General features: G+C 41.0%; 1 protein-coding gene across 1 annotated transcript in view; it reads right to left on the bottom strand.

Annotated features, from left to right (window-relative positions):
• Positions 1-7,883: 7,883 nt before the first annotated feature.
• LOC126424897 (GILT-like protein 1) overlaps positions 7,884-16,390 on the bottom strand; it is a 128,158-nt gene continuing 119,651 nt past the window's right edge. The window contains exons 4-6 of the mRNA XM_050087730.1: positions 14,322-14,468; positions 11,786-11,848; positions 7,884-8,029 (exon numbers count right to left, since the gene is read on the bottom strand). Of these exons, the coding sequence (XP_049943687.1) occupies positions 7,967-8,029; positions 11,786-11,848; positions 14,322-14,468 (273 nt within the window). The 3' untranslated portion in view covers positions 7,884-7,966. The remainder of the gene's footprint in view (positions 8,030-11,785; positions 11,849-14,321; positions 14,469-16,390) is intronic.

Raw genomic sequence — 16,390 nt, 5'->3', positions numbered from 1 at the left:
GGCACACACGTTGTTTCCCATTTCCTTTTGGTGGCCACAAACCTTTTCTGAGGCTCAAATCGAGAAACTTTGCTTGATGAAAGGGCAGGTAATTTAGTTGATGTAGACTGCATAGGTTGAAGAGTGGGCATCAGCGAGGACAGACATTTGCTGATGACTTCACATGCCTCTTCAGATGTGGCTTCATTCAAACATAAATTAAACTGTTGCAAAAGCTTTTCTCGTTTGTGTTCCAGGCTTTTAAAGTGTCTCAATGTGATAGGGTTTTGCAACTCCTTTATTATGACGTCCTGATTATCGCCACTACCTGGCTCACAGACAATCAAGTCAGTGTCCGAGGACCTAGGTTCGCTATCGACTTTTTCAGCTGTAAATGTGCAAACTAAATGAATATGTTTGCACATGTTGAATTTGATAGCTGAATCAACGCAACTACAAATGTATTCATGAATACAAGCATTGCAGTCAGAGCAACGTAGCTCACATTTGCATAGACTGCCTTGCAATTTTTTTACAATGTATGTATCCTCATTGTTTGCTGATACTACTTCCCACTCTCTATCTCCACAAATAACATTTTCAGGTTTCAACTGCTCTGATGATAGATGCCGTTGCCTTATGGTTGATAATTTGTTCGTCAGTTTTCCTTTATTCAAATGAATCAACTTATCACCCAACTTGTCTCGCAAGTAGCGCATATGTGCGTGGATGGCCACATCCAGTCGCTTGGGCTTCTTTCCCTTCAAATATATGTGTTTGATCACACCGTGCATTATTTCTAAATGCATGTTGGTGTTTGGAGTGTTGTGCTGTCGGTAACAATATGCCCAATTTGTAGATGTGGCCTTGTAGGTTTTTTCAAAATACATCCCAAATTCCGAAAGGTCCTGTTCTGTTTTCATGTAGTGTATAGCCTCTTCTAAAATTCCCTGAAAACTTTCTCGGTTGTTGTGCTCCATTAATGTTCTAATTAACTTATACACTTGCACTTGATTTTCGTGTCCCTTTACCCTACACAGATTTTTTCTCCACGCTCTGTCAACGTGCCATGAACAGAACAATCTCTGCTTAGGTGGAGTCATTATTTTGCACCAGGCATTGAAAAATACATCTGCCATGTCAGACATCAACACATTTGTATGTACTGGGACTTGCAGTGTGTTTCTTATGACACTTAAAAAAACTTCCATAACTGGAAGATCTCCTCTATTGGAAAACATGAACGAACATGGAAATCCCTGCCATAATTCATCTAACACTAATAACGTTGTCAATTCGAATGCATAGTCATTTAAACCATGGGTGCTGTCCATACAAACACAGTTACCTCCAAATTTCAACAACATATCTTTTTGAGGTTCGTTCATTATTATTAAAATGAAATCTTCATTTTGCAGATTGTATTCTTGTGATGCAACACCTTGTGGTTTGTAATACTGGACAACAGATCCTGTCTCCTGCATCTCCCTCACCCACGATTCCACACTAGTACAATCGTTTTCATGTCTTATAGCCTCAGACTTCAGGTTGTAACTTTGTGCTACATTGTGGATATCTTTTCTTGACAGCAAGTTATGACACTGCAAACCACTATCTTGAATCGGATATCTAAGGGAGTCGAGAATGTGATCAAATGGAATTTTCATAGCAATTTCCTTTGCTATTTCCTCTCTTTCAAATTTCGAAAGCCTCAAACGTCCCATCTCCTGCTGATGACCCACATGTGTGCTACAAAAGATAACTTTCACTTGGCCTGATGGATAAAGTGTCACATCCATTCTAGATGGGCAGTGACCACCAATTTTATTACTGCCCATTAGTTTTAAGTGACGCTTATTGCTTCCACGGGGTCTGTAATTTCCATCACGGTGGCATTTAAAATATAACTTGCTGCTTCTATCCGCACTTTTATTACATTGTCCTCTTGCATGTACAAATTCACTCACAGTATCTTTTTCTAATTCACATTTCCATTCATAAAATTTACTTTGATCACAAAATTCGTGATTTTCTTCGCGGATAACTAGATCATGGAGCAATGAATAATGTTGAAGCATTCCGTTTCTGTTTGAGCTGCCAAAGTCACATAAAGCACACAGTACTATATTTTTGCGTTCTGTGTTATGCACAGCATTCTCATGACGCTTTAGAGCATCTCCTCTGGGAGTGGAATACCCGCACAAAACACATATAAATTTTTCACCAACAGCAACCGGGTGCTTGCAGCGGATGTGGCGATATAAGTTTCCATTGTTGCTATAAGTTGCAGTGCACAAATTGCAATTGTATTGCTCCATATTTCTAATGAGAACCGGTTCACACAATAACAACAACACGGTAACAACAACAAAAACAAGCGAAGTAACGGACAGTACACACAATACAGCCGAAAGTAACAGCGACTGTCAACTGTAAACTGTCAAGCTTCCACTGTCTGCCACCAGAGGGGCTACGAGTGGAGCAGATCCAGAGTCAGCCGAACCGAAGTTAGCCGAGTTCACCCGAACGGCTCCACAATTTGCTGTCCCCAGACGTAAGTGGCGGCTGGAACCTGGCGATACGGACTGGTGATGGCTGTAGAGTGCAGTGTTGCCAAGTGCTTGGGTGGTCAGGCAGCAATCGCAGGTTTGAGGGCCAGTCGGGGTGGTGGTGGCTGCGTAATAACACGGCGTTGCTCTCACGACAGCGACTGACACAGACTGGATGTCATGCCGTAGCCCAGTTGTCTCGACCGTCACTGGTGGACCTTCGGGGAGTTTAAATACGGCAGCTGACGACGCGGAAGGAATACCGCTGCAACATTTGTTCATGCCGTCGAGCGCTGGCACGGAAGGTTCCCGAAGGGTGGTCAGTTTCCTGAGCCTTCTTTGACTCCTGTCAGGGGGTTGGCGCACAAGTGGCTGCTCGGTGACAGATGGTTTTGTAAGCATATGTCGTTGACTTGCAGCAATTGATACCCTGAACTTCCCATTTTGTCTCTGGCGCTGGGACCTGGCTTTAGTTGGTGCCATTACAGTACGTGTACTGATATTTGGGTGGGTACACAGAGAAATTAAGTTATTTAATCAGTTAGTTACATGTTCCATGGACCATTTTGCACGACAGATTGTAATGATGTGGAACGAGTCATTCGACATTCACATTGCAAATTAGTTTGTACGTATGATTACTTTCTGAACATTTCTAAGTTTCTTTACTCAAAAAGAAAAAAAGACATACAGATGTGACTTAGTAACTCCTACCCTACCACCTTTTACATATTACTGTAACAGTACTTTTTATATGGAATGAAAAGAATTGTCAAGGAGAAACTTTGTCAATTTGTCTTCAAATTTTACTTTGCTTCCTGTGAGACGCTTTACACCACTAGGCATGTGATAAAAATTTTTTTGTTGCAGAATTTTGCATCCCTTTTGAGCTAAAGGCAACTGTAAAGTGGCGTAATGAATGTTACTTTTCCTTTTGGATTGTAATTATCTACTTCAATGTTCCTTTTGAACAGTACTGGATTGTTTGTAACAAACGTCATGTTGTTGTTGTGGTCTTCAGTCCTGATACTGGTTCCATGCAGCTCTCCATGCTACTCTATCCTGTGCAAGCTTCTTCATCTCCCAGTACCTACTGCAGCCTACATCCTTTTGAATCTGCTTAGTGTATTCGTCTCTTGGTCTCCCTCTACGATTTTTACCCTCCACGCTGCCCTCCAATACTAAATTGGTGATCCTTTGATGCCTCAGAACATGTCCTACCAACCGATCCCTTCTTCTAGTCAAGTTGTGCCACAAACTCCGCTTTTCCTCAATTCTATGCAGTACCTCCTCATTAGTTATGTGATCTACCCATCTAATCTTCAGCATTCTTCTGTAGCACCACATTTTGTCTAAACTATTTATCGTCCATGTTTCAATTCCATACTTGGCTACACTCCATACAAATACTTTCAGAAACGACTTCCTGACACTTAAATCAATACTCGATGTTAACAAATTTCTCTTCTTCAGAAACGCTTTCCTTGGCATTGCCAGTCTACATTTCATATCCTCTCTACTTCGACCATCATCAGTTATTTTGCTCCCCAAATAGCTTACTCCTTTACTACTTTAAGTGTCTCGTTTCCTAATCTAATTCCCTCAGCATCACCCGACTTAATTCGACTACATTCCATATCAACAAACGTCATAAGGGAATAAATATACTGCCAGAACGCCCAATGCCTCAAGCAAATGTCTAGAAGATGATCGTGGGTGAGCACCACGTATTTTACGCAACAAAGACTTTCTTACTTCAGGATGAGTTACCCTAGAACGTTATTCCATATCACATTATTGAATGAAAATGTGAAAAACATGTCCACCTACTGATTAGTCTCTCCCCAAGATTTTCGATGATTCTAAATACAAACGTGGCTGAACTAGGTGTTCCAAAACGTGCTTTTTCCAGTTTAAATTCTCATTAAAATGGCCACATAAGAATTTTGAAATTTTCGTTCTATTCATTACTGCCTCAATGTTTGTTACACTTGTCATTGTTGTAGTACCCCTAGATGTGTAGCACTGAAAATGTTGTTTCTTTTTAAAATTGAGGGTCAGACCATTCGCTGAAAACCATTGAATGATATTTTTAAGAAAATTTGTTATCACCTCTTCTGTTGCTGCATGTATGCTTGGATTAATTACAGCATTAGTGCCATCTCCAGATAGAACTAATTCCGCTTATTGTACACAGATCAAAAAAAGTTTTGCATCGCCTCGGTTCCGAGAGTTCCGGAACCTGTACAGAAAATTGGAATAGAGATCAACATAAACATCATTCCCGTCCTTTCTATTGCTCATGAAAAGCACACATTGCATGTTGTACCATCATACAGTGAGATCTTCAGAGGTATTGGTCCAGATTGCTGTACACACCGGTACCTCTAATACCCAGTAGCTCGCCCTCTTGCATTGATGCATGCCTGTATTCGTCGTGGCATACTATCCACAAGTGCATCAAGGCACTGTTTGTCCAGATTGTCCCACTCCTCAACGGCGATTTGGCGTAGATCCCTCAGAGTGGTTGGTGGGTCACGTCTTTCATAAACAGCCCTTTTCAATCTATCCCAGGCGTGTTCGATAGGGTTCATGTCTGGAGAACATGCTGACCACTCTAGTCGAGCGCTGTCGTTATCCTGAAGGAAGTCATTCACAGGATGTGCACGATGGGGGCGCGAATTGTCGTCCATGATGACGAATGCTTCACGAATATGCTGCCGATATGGTTTATTTAACGGTCGGAGGATGGCATTCACGTATCGCACAGCCGTTACGGCACCTTCCATTACTACCAGCGGTGTACGTCGACCCGCAGGCTAACCTGATTGCCCCCAAACACGTCTCCGACGATTGTCTGGTTGAAGGCATACGCGACACTCGTCGGTGAAGAGAATGTGACGCTAATCCTGAGCGGTCCATTCGGCATGTTGTTGGGCCCATCTGTACCGCGCTGCATGGTGTTGTGGTTGCAAAGATGGACCTCACTATGGACGTCGGGAGTGAAGTTTCGCATCATGTAGCCTATTGCACGCAATTTGAGTCGTAACACGACGTCCAGTGGCTGCACGAAAAGAATTATTCAACATGGTAGCGTTGCTGTCAGGGTTCCTACGAGCCATAATCAGTAGGTAGCGGTCATCCACTGCAGTAGTAGCCCTTGGGCGGCCTGAGCGAGGCATATCATCGACAGTTCCTGTCTCTCTGTATCTCCTCATGTCCGAACAACATCGCTTTGGTTCACTCCAAGACGCCTGGACATTTCCCTTGTTGAGAGCCCTTCCTGGCACAAAGTAACAATGCAGGCGCCATAGAACCGCAGTATTGACCGTGTAGGCATAGTTGAACTACAGACAGCACGAGCTGTGAACCTCCTTCTTAGTGGAATGACTGGAACTGATCGGCTGTCGGACCCCCTCCGTCTAATAGGCGCTGCTCATGCGTGGTTGTTTACATCTTTGGGCGGGTTCAGTGACATCTCTAAACGGTCAAAGGGATTGTGACTGTGATACAATATCCACAGTCAATGCCTATCCTCAGGTGTTGTTGGATCCAGGGTGATGAAAAACTTTTTTTGATATGTGCATATTAGATGGAAGATCATTTACGTATATGAGGAACGATATTGGACCTAAGACAGCCTTTGAAGAACCCCATACATGATTTCTCTCTAGTCAGAATTAAGTTACTGGACTGTATTGATTGAATTACTAAGTACAACTTTCTGCACTATTTTGGTTAGACATGACATTTCCCATTGCTTGGCTGTACCTTCAGTCCCTTAAAAATTCAGCTTATCTAGGATAATAGATAGATCATTTACGTATATGAGGAACGATATTGGACCTAAGACAGCCTTTGAAGAACCCCATACATGATTTCTCTCTAGTCAGAATTAAGTTACTGGACTGTATTGATTGAATTACTAAGTACAACTTTCTGCACTATTTTGGTTAGATATGACATTTCCCATTGCTTGGCTGTACCTTCAGTCCCTTAAAAATTCAGCTTATCTAGGATAGTACAGTGATTCACACAAGCAAATGCCTTAGATAGGTCGCAGAAAATACTAGCCAGCGTTATTTTATTATTAAATGCTTGTTTAATCTGCTGAGTGGGCATGTAAATAGCACTCTCAGTAGAACAACCCTTTGGAAACCCAAACTGTGATCTACTGAAGATACTATCACTGTTGCGGTAAGATACTATTCTGGAAAAAATAGCCTGAAAAATTTTGGAAAATGATGTCAGCAGTGAAACAGGTCGAGAGTCGTTAAAGAGTGGTTTGGCAAAGGGATATTTAAGTCTCTCTGGAAAAATGCCTTGAGTTAATGACGCATTACATATTTCAGGTAAGACTGGGCTTATTAAAGGGAACAAATCTTTAATGCTGAAGTGGAAACACTACCAAAACCAAATGAGCTTTTATATTTGAGAGAATGCACAATTTTCTTAATTTCAGAATCAGAAGTTGCTGATACATTCATGTGACTGAATTTCATGAGAATACTTTTTCAGCATACTGCTGTGATTTTTCTCTTGAACTGTTTGTCCCTATACTTTCTATTACATTTAAGAAATGATTATTAAATATGTTTGTTACCTGTCACTCATCATTTATTAGCCTTGCATTCAGTTCAACAGTGATATTATCTCGTTCTGTGGCTGGTCGTCCCACATCTCGTTTCAGTACATTTCATATAGCCAGTCCGAATTACTGATTTCTGTCATCATTATGTGCATGTTCCTTGATTTTGTAATTACCTTTCCTAGTAATTTTGAGTATTTTTTGTGGTGTCCAACTACCGAAGGATCCGTACTTGTTGTTGCTGAAAGATACAAGTCGCTTCTCCTTTCACAAAAGACTTTAATCCCTCTAGTGATCCATGATTTTTTACATGGCTGTTTGGTGTCCTTTCTGATTAGCTCATGCAGAAAGACAACCAGGTATTGACCCATATTCGGAGATAAGAGCTTTATGTCGCTAAGTAGCAAAAATATGGGATTGAGTGATAAGTGTGGTATTGCACCTCCCCTGCTGCCACCTAAATTAATCTGTTCACATGCAAGCCATGGTAGCGTTTGTGTTGTTTGCAGAGGGAGACCAAGCTCTGGCACCAGTAAGTCAAACTAGTCTCTTAATGTCGATTACAACAACACATTTTCGAAGGATTGGATGATGTAGTGCACCCTTGCAATAGTCTCTGTTTTGCTTTAATTCGGTATCCTTACTCGGTCCCAGATTATATACACTGTAAGCAGTTCCATCTATTCTTTTAAAGGTTCGAATATCGCTAAATTGTTGCTGAGCCTTATGAATAATTTTATATGTAGCAAAGAATGAAATAGCAACTATGGAGTTTATAAAAATCATTTTATTTTAAACAGTTTTACAAGTTTAATTGGCAGTCTGTTGTAGACATTCAGTTTCTCATCTTCTATTCTGGATTGTTAACCACTATAGAGTCATCTGCCTCAGGACAATTTGGAGGTATCGGATCCTGAAAAAAATGTTGCACGTTGTCAGTTATTGATAGACCATAGATGGCAGTCTTCTCAGATAACCAGAATACCATCAGTAAAAATAAGGTTCCCTTATGTCTACTACAATTTTGATGTCTCCGGTCGATTCCAGTGGGAATTAACTCATACAACCAGCCCAATGAGTTAACACACTATAATCCACCCCTTCGTTCCCTAACATTGGCAAAAACTGGATGCATTTATGCAAAACTTTTAATTATTTTTAATATAACAAAGTTGGGACAAAAGTCGTGGGATAGCGATATGTACATATACAGATGAAGGTAATATCGCGTACACAAGGTATAAAAGGGCAGTACAATGGTGGAGCTGCCATTTGTAGTCAGGTGATTCGTGTGAAAATGTTTCCAACATGATTGTGGGGAATGATATAGGAAATTAACAGACTTTGAAAGCGGAGTGATAGGAATTAGACGCATGGGACATTCAATTTCGGATATCGTTAGGAAATTCAATATTCCGAGATCCGCAGTGTCAAGAGTGTGACGAGAATACCGAAATACAAGTATTACCTACCACCACGGACAACGCAGTTGCCGACGGCCTTCACTTAACGTCCAAGATCAGCGCGTTTACGTAGAGTTGTCAGTGCTAACAGACAAACAACACTGTCAGCAGAAATCAATGTCGGACGTACGAAGAACGCATCCGTATGGACAGTACGGTGAAATCTGGCGTTAATGTGCTATGGCAGCAGACGACGGAAGCGAGTGCCTTTGTTAACAACCTACAGCGCCTCCTGTGGGCTGGTGACCATATCAGTTGAACCCTAGACGACTGGAAAACCGTGGTCTAGTCAGATGAGTCCTGATTTCAGTGATAAGAGCTGATGGTAGGGTTCGAGTGTGACGCAGACACCAAGAAACCACGGGCCCAAGTAGTCAACAAGGCACTGTGCAAGTTGGTGGTGGCTCCATAATGGTGTGGGATGTGTTTACATGGAATGGACTGGAAATGGTTATGTTCAGTTACTTGGAGACCTCTTGCAGCCATTCTTATACTTCATGTGCACAAACAACGATGGAATTTTTATAGATGACCATGCACCATGTCACCAGGCTACAATTGCTCGCGACAGGTTTGAAGAACATTCTAAACAATTGCAGTGACTGGTTTGGCCACCCAGATCACCCGACATGAGTCCCAGCGTACATTTATGGGGCAGAATCGAGAGTGTTTACTCGTGCATTTCGTAGTATACAACCTTAATCTCGGAATGACAGTCTGTTAGTGATATATTCACGACGTTGGTTCTTGTATCAGAGGTTAACCTCAAAGAATTCATGTTGGTTCTTGACTCGACTGATTTAATACATGAAAATATTAAGTCAAGAAATGAACAGTGTTTGAATCTAGGCTTTGTCAAGCAAGTAACAGTCCAGCATGTAATGCATCCAAGGATTATAGTGTTGTTTGCAACAAGACGAAATTGAATTCGCAAAATCAGCACAAAGCCAGCCAATGGCTAGGAAGAACCATAGTAATATTAGACATAATCAAAAACACCACAAACGTCTGTACAATCCAGATTACATTTTATCGAATAATAATAATAATGATGATGATAATAACAATCACTGGCAGAATAGATGGTAGTAACAAACAAATGAAAATGATTGAAGGAATCAGCCACCAGTGATTACAGAGGTAGTCAATGACAGTAATCAACCAACTAGCGCAAAACTGGAAGACTGAAAGCAACTGTATCTAGCCCAGATATGTTGACCACAGACTGGGGTGAGAGTTGTGTTAGGACAGTCAACTTGTTAACGAACAACTCTGGCACAGATATCCAGCATTATTGATTGTTAAAATTTTAACAGGTTATATACCAACTTTCACCCCAGAGGTCTGTCTGTATTGCTGTTTTGTTTCCCCAGCTCTGAAAGCAGATAAACAGGAAGTCAGTTGAAAATAACTACCAGCACTGCTAGTGTCAAACAAGGCATCTACATTTAAACATTAGTCAGTGCAATACCAACTATTTGATTGTTCCGTGTCTGGAATATGATGATGCATGTTCCAGGAGCAAGATTTTCTGATGTTTGTTTAAGAGTATATTGAGGATCTTGTCAGATTAGGTATCAATAATATTAAAGATCACTCTGACAAGCTGAATTTGGGGGCAGTTTGAATTAATTATTTAAATGTAAAGAGTATTTGTGAATACAAACTGACCTGCATATGTGATATGACTAACCATATTCACCTTTGTAATGATGAGATAATCAGTGGAGCTTATGTTGCAAGTTAAAGGAAACTGGTATGGAAGTGTGATGATTATCCAACCCTGAGAGACATGCTGCTAAAGTAAAATATTGTAATCATTACTATAGATCATTTGCCCTGTTAATGCGAAAATTGCATCAAATCCTGAACTTTGCATTCAAAGCAAAAAACTGTGCAATGTTGAATTCTAACAACAAAAAAACGACATTGAACTGATGAATGTTAATAAGATTACTTGTTACAAATCTTATGAATATTAATGATTTTACAACAATGCAATATTGACTTTATATGTGTATATCGAAATCTTTTATGAATGTGAATTAAAAATACTTCCACCTGGAATCCCATTGGAACCCGATCAAAAAGAGCCAGTCCTACAAAAATAAGTTATTGCAGAAAAAAATGATAAATGTATGACCTTCAGGCAAAGGAATTGTGATAGCACTAAAATTTAACATTTAAAGATTCCTGCTCCTATTGTGGCCTATCTAATGTCTTACAAGAATTTTATGTTTTTTTTTCATAAGTCAGAATAGCTATTGTTTGAGTGGTTGCGGAAAGAATGCAGAGTGTGCATTGTTATTGCCATTGAATTGAATCTATTTCACAATTTCTTACAAAAGAAAGTACTTGCTATGGCTTTGACTTCATTAGGGATAGATGTATTCTTAATTAGAGGCATATGCTGCCATTTTTGTTGTAGTGCATTTGTTGTATTTGCACAATTAATACTGACATTCTAGTTGTTCATCTACAACAAAGACAAGCGTGATAAAATATCAGTGGTGAGAGTAATATATGTACTCACCATTTTTTATTCCTTTTCCTGTTGTATGACATTGTTTGTGTACAAGTTTCTAGTTCGTGGTACACTGCCTTAGAGCCTGCAACTTGGGAGACTATTTCATTTTGTTTTTTGCTAGTAACAATTTACACAAAGAATTTATTTAGACTAACTGTTAGCCACACAACCATTCATGCATTGTATAGAGCATGAAATTATGCTAGAATTATGTTAGGAAACCTGCTGCATATCACCTGTGTTATATGTGAAGAGAAACATGTTTTAATCATCTAGCACATTCAGTGGCAGGAAATATCCAGAAAATAAGTCTGTGGTACCCCGCCCCCTCCCCCCAAACAAGCACACACTTTACATTACATCAGACAGATCCAGATCTCTTTCCTGTTTGTTTTTTGTTGACACTAGAGGAAAATTGTCTGGTTCCTACTTTCCAGATATGACGAGTGTTTGTGTGTTTTAATTGATATAACTTTACCTGAAAATGGGAATATCAATAATATTGACTAATTACAATTATTACTGAATTTCAGTTAATATTCATAATAATCTCTCTTAGGTGTGACAAAAAATGTTTGCATTTAAGTATCTTTGATCTGCATTAGTTGTCAAAAGAGCAAAAGAGGATTCACTGGTACACTGATGTGCAACAGCTCAACACCAAGAATATAGCACTCACCGACAACAGCTTACAAATTTCACCCCAGAGGTCTGCCCGTATTGCTGTTTTGTTTCCGCGGCTCTGAAAGCAGATAAATAGGAAGTCAGTTGAAGATGATTACCAGCACTACTAGTGTCAAAAAAGACATCTACATTTAAACAATATATCTGGTAGTTAAGTTAGTAATTTCTCATTTGATTAAAAATAAATTGAAAAAATAAGGACTGAATATTGCTCTTAATAAGAAAATATCTGCCATATGTGCTGCACTGAAGACCCAGAACCTCTTAGTGATACACTGATTTGACCTTAAAAGGGGTAAAATGCTAGAGTAGGACAAACACTAATGAACAAGTCTTCAGAGGGGAAATTTATATATGACATAAAAATGATGTTCTTACTTCAGGAGAATGTTCTGTGAAAAACAGCATTATTAAAGATATTTGAAATTCGTCTGTGGAACTATTAGACAATGTGCAGTTATACAGGGTGTTTTTAAAATAAATGTAAAAAAATGAGAGCGCTGGTAGGGTGGATCATAAAAAGCAAGTTTCACATAGCAACCATGTCTGCATCACTTAGTGTTCGGCACTAGGCCTCATTTAACAGTGTCACACACTGCCAGGAGGATAGGCATACAACCCACCATATGAGTCAATATGGTATCAGGTATTCCTGATGGGACAACACCATAGAGTTTCTTCTGGCATTTTCTGGAACGTGAACAGATTGCATTTGGCAGTCCAAATTCCTGTTTGGTCCAATGTCGTACAGAGGACAGTTACTGTGCATACTGTAGAGTCTGGTTCGTCCTGTGTCAGTGTGTCAGCAACACTCTTGTGTTTCGTAGTGTGCAGAGCTGATGGGAAATGGAGCACTTTTCTTGGGAGGAAAGATCAGACATGCACTGGGCTTACAGTGTGGCAGCTGGAAATGCTCACACAGCTCAGTGGAGGCACATTTATCAGTTTCCAAATAACTGAGTGCCAGGTCCACAGATGTTCACTGCCCTCCACAAAGTCCTAAGAGAGACAGACACGTGAGGTGAGTTGTCTGCCGACAAGGTATCATAATCGTGCATATGCATTTTAGGCCTACATTAAAACCCGATGCATTAATTTTGTGGTACAGATGCAAAGGCTGCACAGACACAGTCGTCAAAGCCTGCACGGAGACCAGAGTTTGAAGAGGTGGCATTAGCACTGCTGCAAAACATATCCTCAACAACCTCGTGAAGTGTTGCTTGAGAAATGGGTGCAAGCTATTCCACTGTCTGGTGTATGCAAATGAAGATGATTTGCACCCTTACTGCCTTCAGAAACTTCAAGCCCTTAACCTAGAAGATTTGATGTATCACAATGAATTCTGCCAGTGGTTTTTGCATAAGTGGGGCATTCAGCCTGAATTCCCACACTGTACTTTTTCCAGCTGATGCATCATTTACAAGGCAAGATGTGTTCAACAGCTACAATGAACACCAGTAGGCACTGGAAAATCCGCATGCACCCTTGTTTGTAGTCACCGAGAATGCTTCGCCATCAGCATTTGCACTAGTTTGGTAGGCGAAAATCTGATTGATCCATACATGCCTCCCGACAACTAAAGGCAAATAAACATTAATCTTCTTAGGGGAAACATTGCCAAAGTTATTGGAAAATGTCCCACTCAATGGGTGACAGTGTATGTGGTACCAACATGATGGTGCATCTGCATACTTCACTCATGTGGTGCGAAATCATTTGGTGAGACTCTTGATGCGCACTTGGTAGAGCGTAATGGGCTGTTGGCATAGTCTGCACCTCCTCTCAACTTGAGGCTCCTTGATTTTTTCATCTGGGCACATTTGAATCACATGTTGAGATGGATGAGGAGCTGATAGCGCGAATTATGGCAGCATCTCATGCGATCCCCACTTCATCACTTGGCATGGCCCCTAAACTTAAACAGCTTTGTTGAGGCTCTCCAGTTGTGTAGGAACAGCAGCTCAACATCGAAGGAAACGGTGGATCCTGCTTGAAACCCAGGCAGAGGCACTTTAATCGACAGAAACATAAACCAACGTCAGGGTTTCAGGTACGGTTCCCCATTTCACTCGATGCCTAGGCGCTATTCCAGTACAGCTGGAGATCATCTGCAAAGCTGTTCGAATTTAGCGGGAATACCAAGGGAACTGAGGCGTGAATGGGAATTTTGATTAAGGAGGGAGGTATGCTAAGGAAGTCCGTGCAGTTGTGCAAAGCTACTGTGCCAGAGTGATGTAGTGGCTAGCGCATCTGCCTAGTGAGCAGAAGACCTGGGTTCGAATCCTGGCCACAGTACAAATTTTAAATCGTCGCTTCAGTATGCACATATTCATCAGAGATGTTTTAAAAGGTTTCTAGAACCATATAGTTTCGTTTTATTCAATATCTGGTCCGTTTCATAGTTCTTACACGAACAAAGAAAGATCACCATCATCACTATAATCAAGCAATTGCACCAAAAATAAAATATTTTAAAAAGTAAAACTGATCTCTGCCCTGTAGGCTACAGAACAGCCGGGCCGTCTACTCACCCCGTTGAGCGTGACCGTGGGCACGCCGTGAAGCGGCGGGGTCAGCTCTTCGGTCACGTCCCCGTTTCGTTTCAGCAGCAGGCTGCCCCTCGAACCTCTGGAGCACTCCAGTATCGGCTGCCAGTTGATCCCCAAGTCGCCGGCGCACTGGAAACAAATCCGACAGTGAATGACAGTAAATTCCCTTGAGGGAGAAATGTTTGTATCCACAAATCAACACGGATATCCAAAGAAGCGTTCCTGCGAAACTCAACTTGTCCTTTTCTCACACAATATAAAGAATGGTTGTAATAAAATTTTCTCTTCAAGAGAGGGCCCCCATGAACAAGGAGTGATCCAAGGACAATGAAAATTTACAGAAACATTTGCAAGGACATGCGGAAGAGAAATAACAAATGAAACACAGTTTTATTTCCACATGAGAGGTTGTTGTTGTGGTCGTCAGTCCTGAGACTGGTCTGATGCAGCTCTCCATACTACTCTATCCTGTGCAAGCTTTTTCATCTCCCAGTACCTACTGAAACCTACATCCTTCTGAATCTACTTAGTGTTTTCATCTCTTGGTCTCCCTCTACGATTTTTACCCCCCACGCTGCCCTCCAATACTAAACTGGTGATCCCTCGATGCCTCAGAAAATGTCCTAGCAACCGCTCCCTGCTTCTAGTCAAGATGTGACGCAAACTCCTCTCCTCCCCAATTCTGTTCAATACCTCCTCATTAGTTATGTGATCTACCCATCTAATTTTCAGCAATCTCCTGTAGCACCACATTTCGAAAGCTTCTATTCTCTTCTTGTCCAAACCATTTATCATCCATGTTTCACTTCCATACATGGCTACACTCCATACAAATACTTTCAGAAACGACTTCCTGACGCTTAATCTATACTCGATGTTAACAAATCTCTCTTCTTCAGAAACGCTTTCCTTCCCATTGCCAGTCTACATTTTATATCCTCTCTACTTCGACCATCATCAGTTATTTTGCTCCCCAAATAGCAAAACTCCTTCACTACTTTAAGTGTCTCATTTCCTAATCTAATTCCCTCAGCATCACCCGACTTAATTCGACTACATTCCATTATCCTCGTTTTCCTTTTGTTGATGTTCATCTTATATCCTCCTTTCGAGACCCCGTCCATTCCGTTCAGCTGCTCTTCCAAGTCCTTTGGTGTCTCTGACAGAATTACAATGTCATCGGCGAACTTCAAAGTTTTTATTTCTTCTCCATGGATTTTAATGCCTACTCCGAACTTTTCTTTTGTTTCCTTCATTGCTTGCTCAATATACAGATCGAATAACATTAGGGATAGACTACAACCCTGTCTCACTCCCTTCCCAACCACTGCTTCCCTTTCATGTCCGTCGACTCTTACAACTGCCATCTGGTTTCTGTACAAATAGTAATAGCCTTTCGCTCCCTGTATTTTATCCCTGCCACCTTCAGAATTTGAGAGTATTCCAGTCAACATTGTCAAAAGCTTTCTCTAAGTCTACAAATGCTAGAAACGTAGGTTTGCCTTTCCTTAATCTTTCTTCTAAGATATGTCGTAGGGTCAGTATTGCCTCACGTGTTCCAACATTTCTGCGGAATCCAAACTGATCTTCCCCGAGGTCGGCTTCTACACATGAGAGGGTAACATTAATTATAGTTGGTGTCACAAACAATGGCGACCGAGTTTAGGTTCGTTCTGCGCATCTACTTCACGCATCCTCCGACAGCCAATGAGCGTTGAGTAGTGTTCTGAGCGCTTTGCTGTGGATGTCGTACCCAGTGTGACCATTAAATGTGATCTTTGCGAGTTGTTTAGCGAATTTTTATTCTATTCGTTACCAGTTGTCATGGCTGATAGTGGTGGTAAGCGATACCTTCTACCAAGCGAGAGACATAATTTGAGGGATACACGCTTACATCCAGCGCAAGAACGTACGAGGTCTGTTCAAAAATTCCCGAAACATTCGTAATTTCGCGCCAATGGTGCGTTGGAGCGACATGCGGTTGGCATCCCTACACACGTCTGTGTTTAATGTGTAACTGCAGGAAATTTGATCGTTGCATGTCTGTTAGT

Source organism: Schistocerca serialis, chromosome 10 (assembly GCF_023864345.2).
Source record: "Schistocerca serialis cubense isolate TAMUIC-IGC-003099 chromosome 10, iqSchSeri2.2, whole genome shotgun sequence".
NCBI lineage: Eukaryota > Metazoa > Arthropoda > Insecta > Orthoptera > Acrididae > Schistocerca > Schistocerca serialis.
The sequence above is the reverse complement of the archived record's forward strand: the minus strand, read 5'-3'. Positions and strand labels throughout refer to the sequence as shown.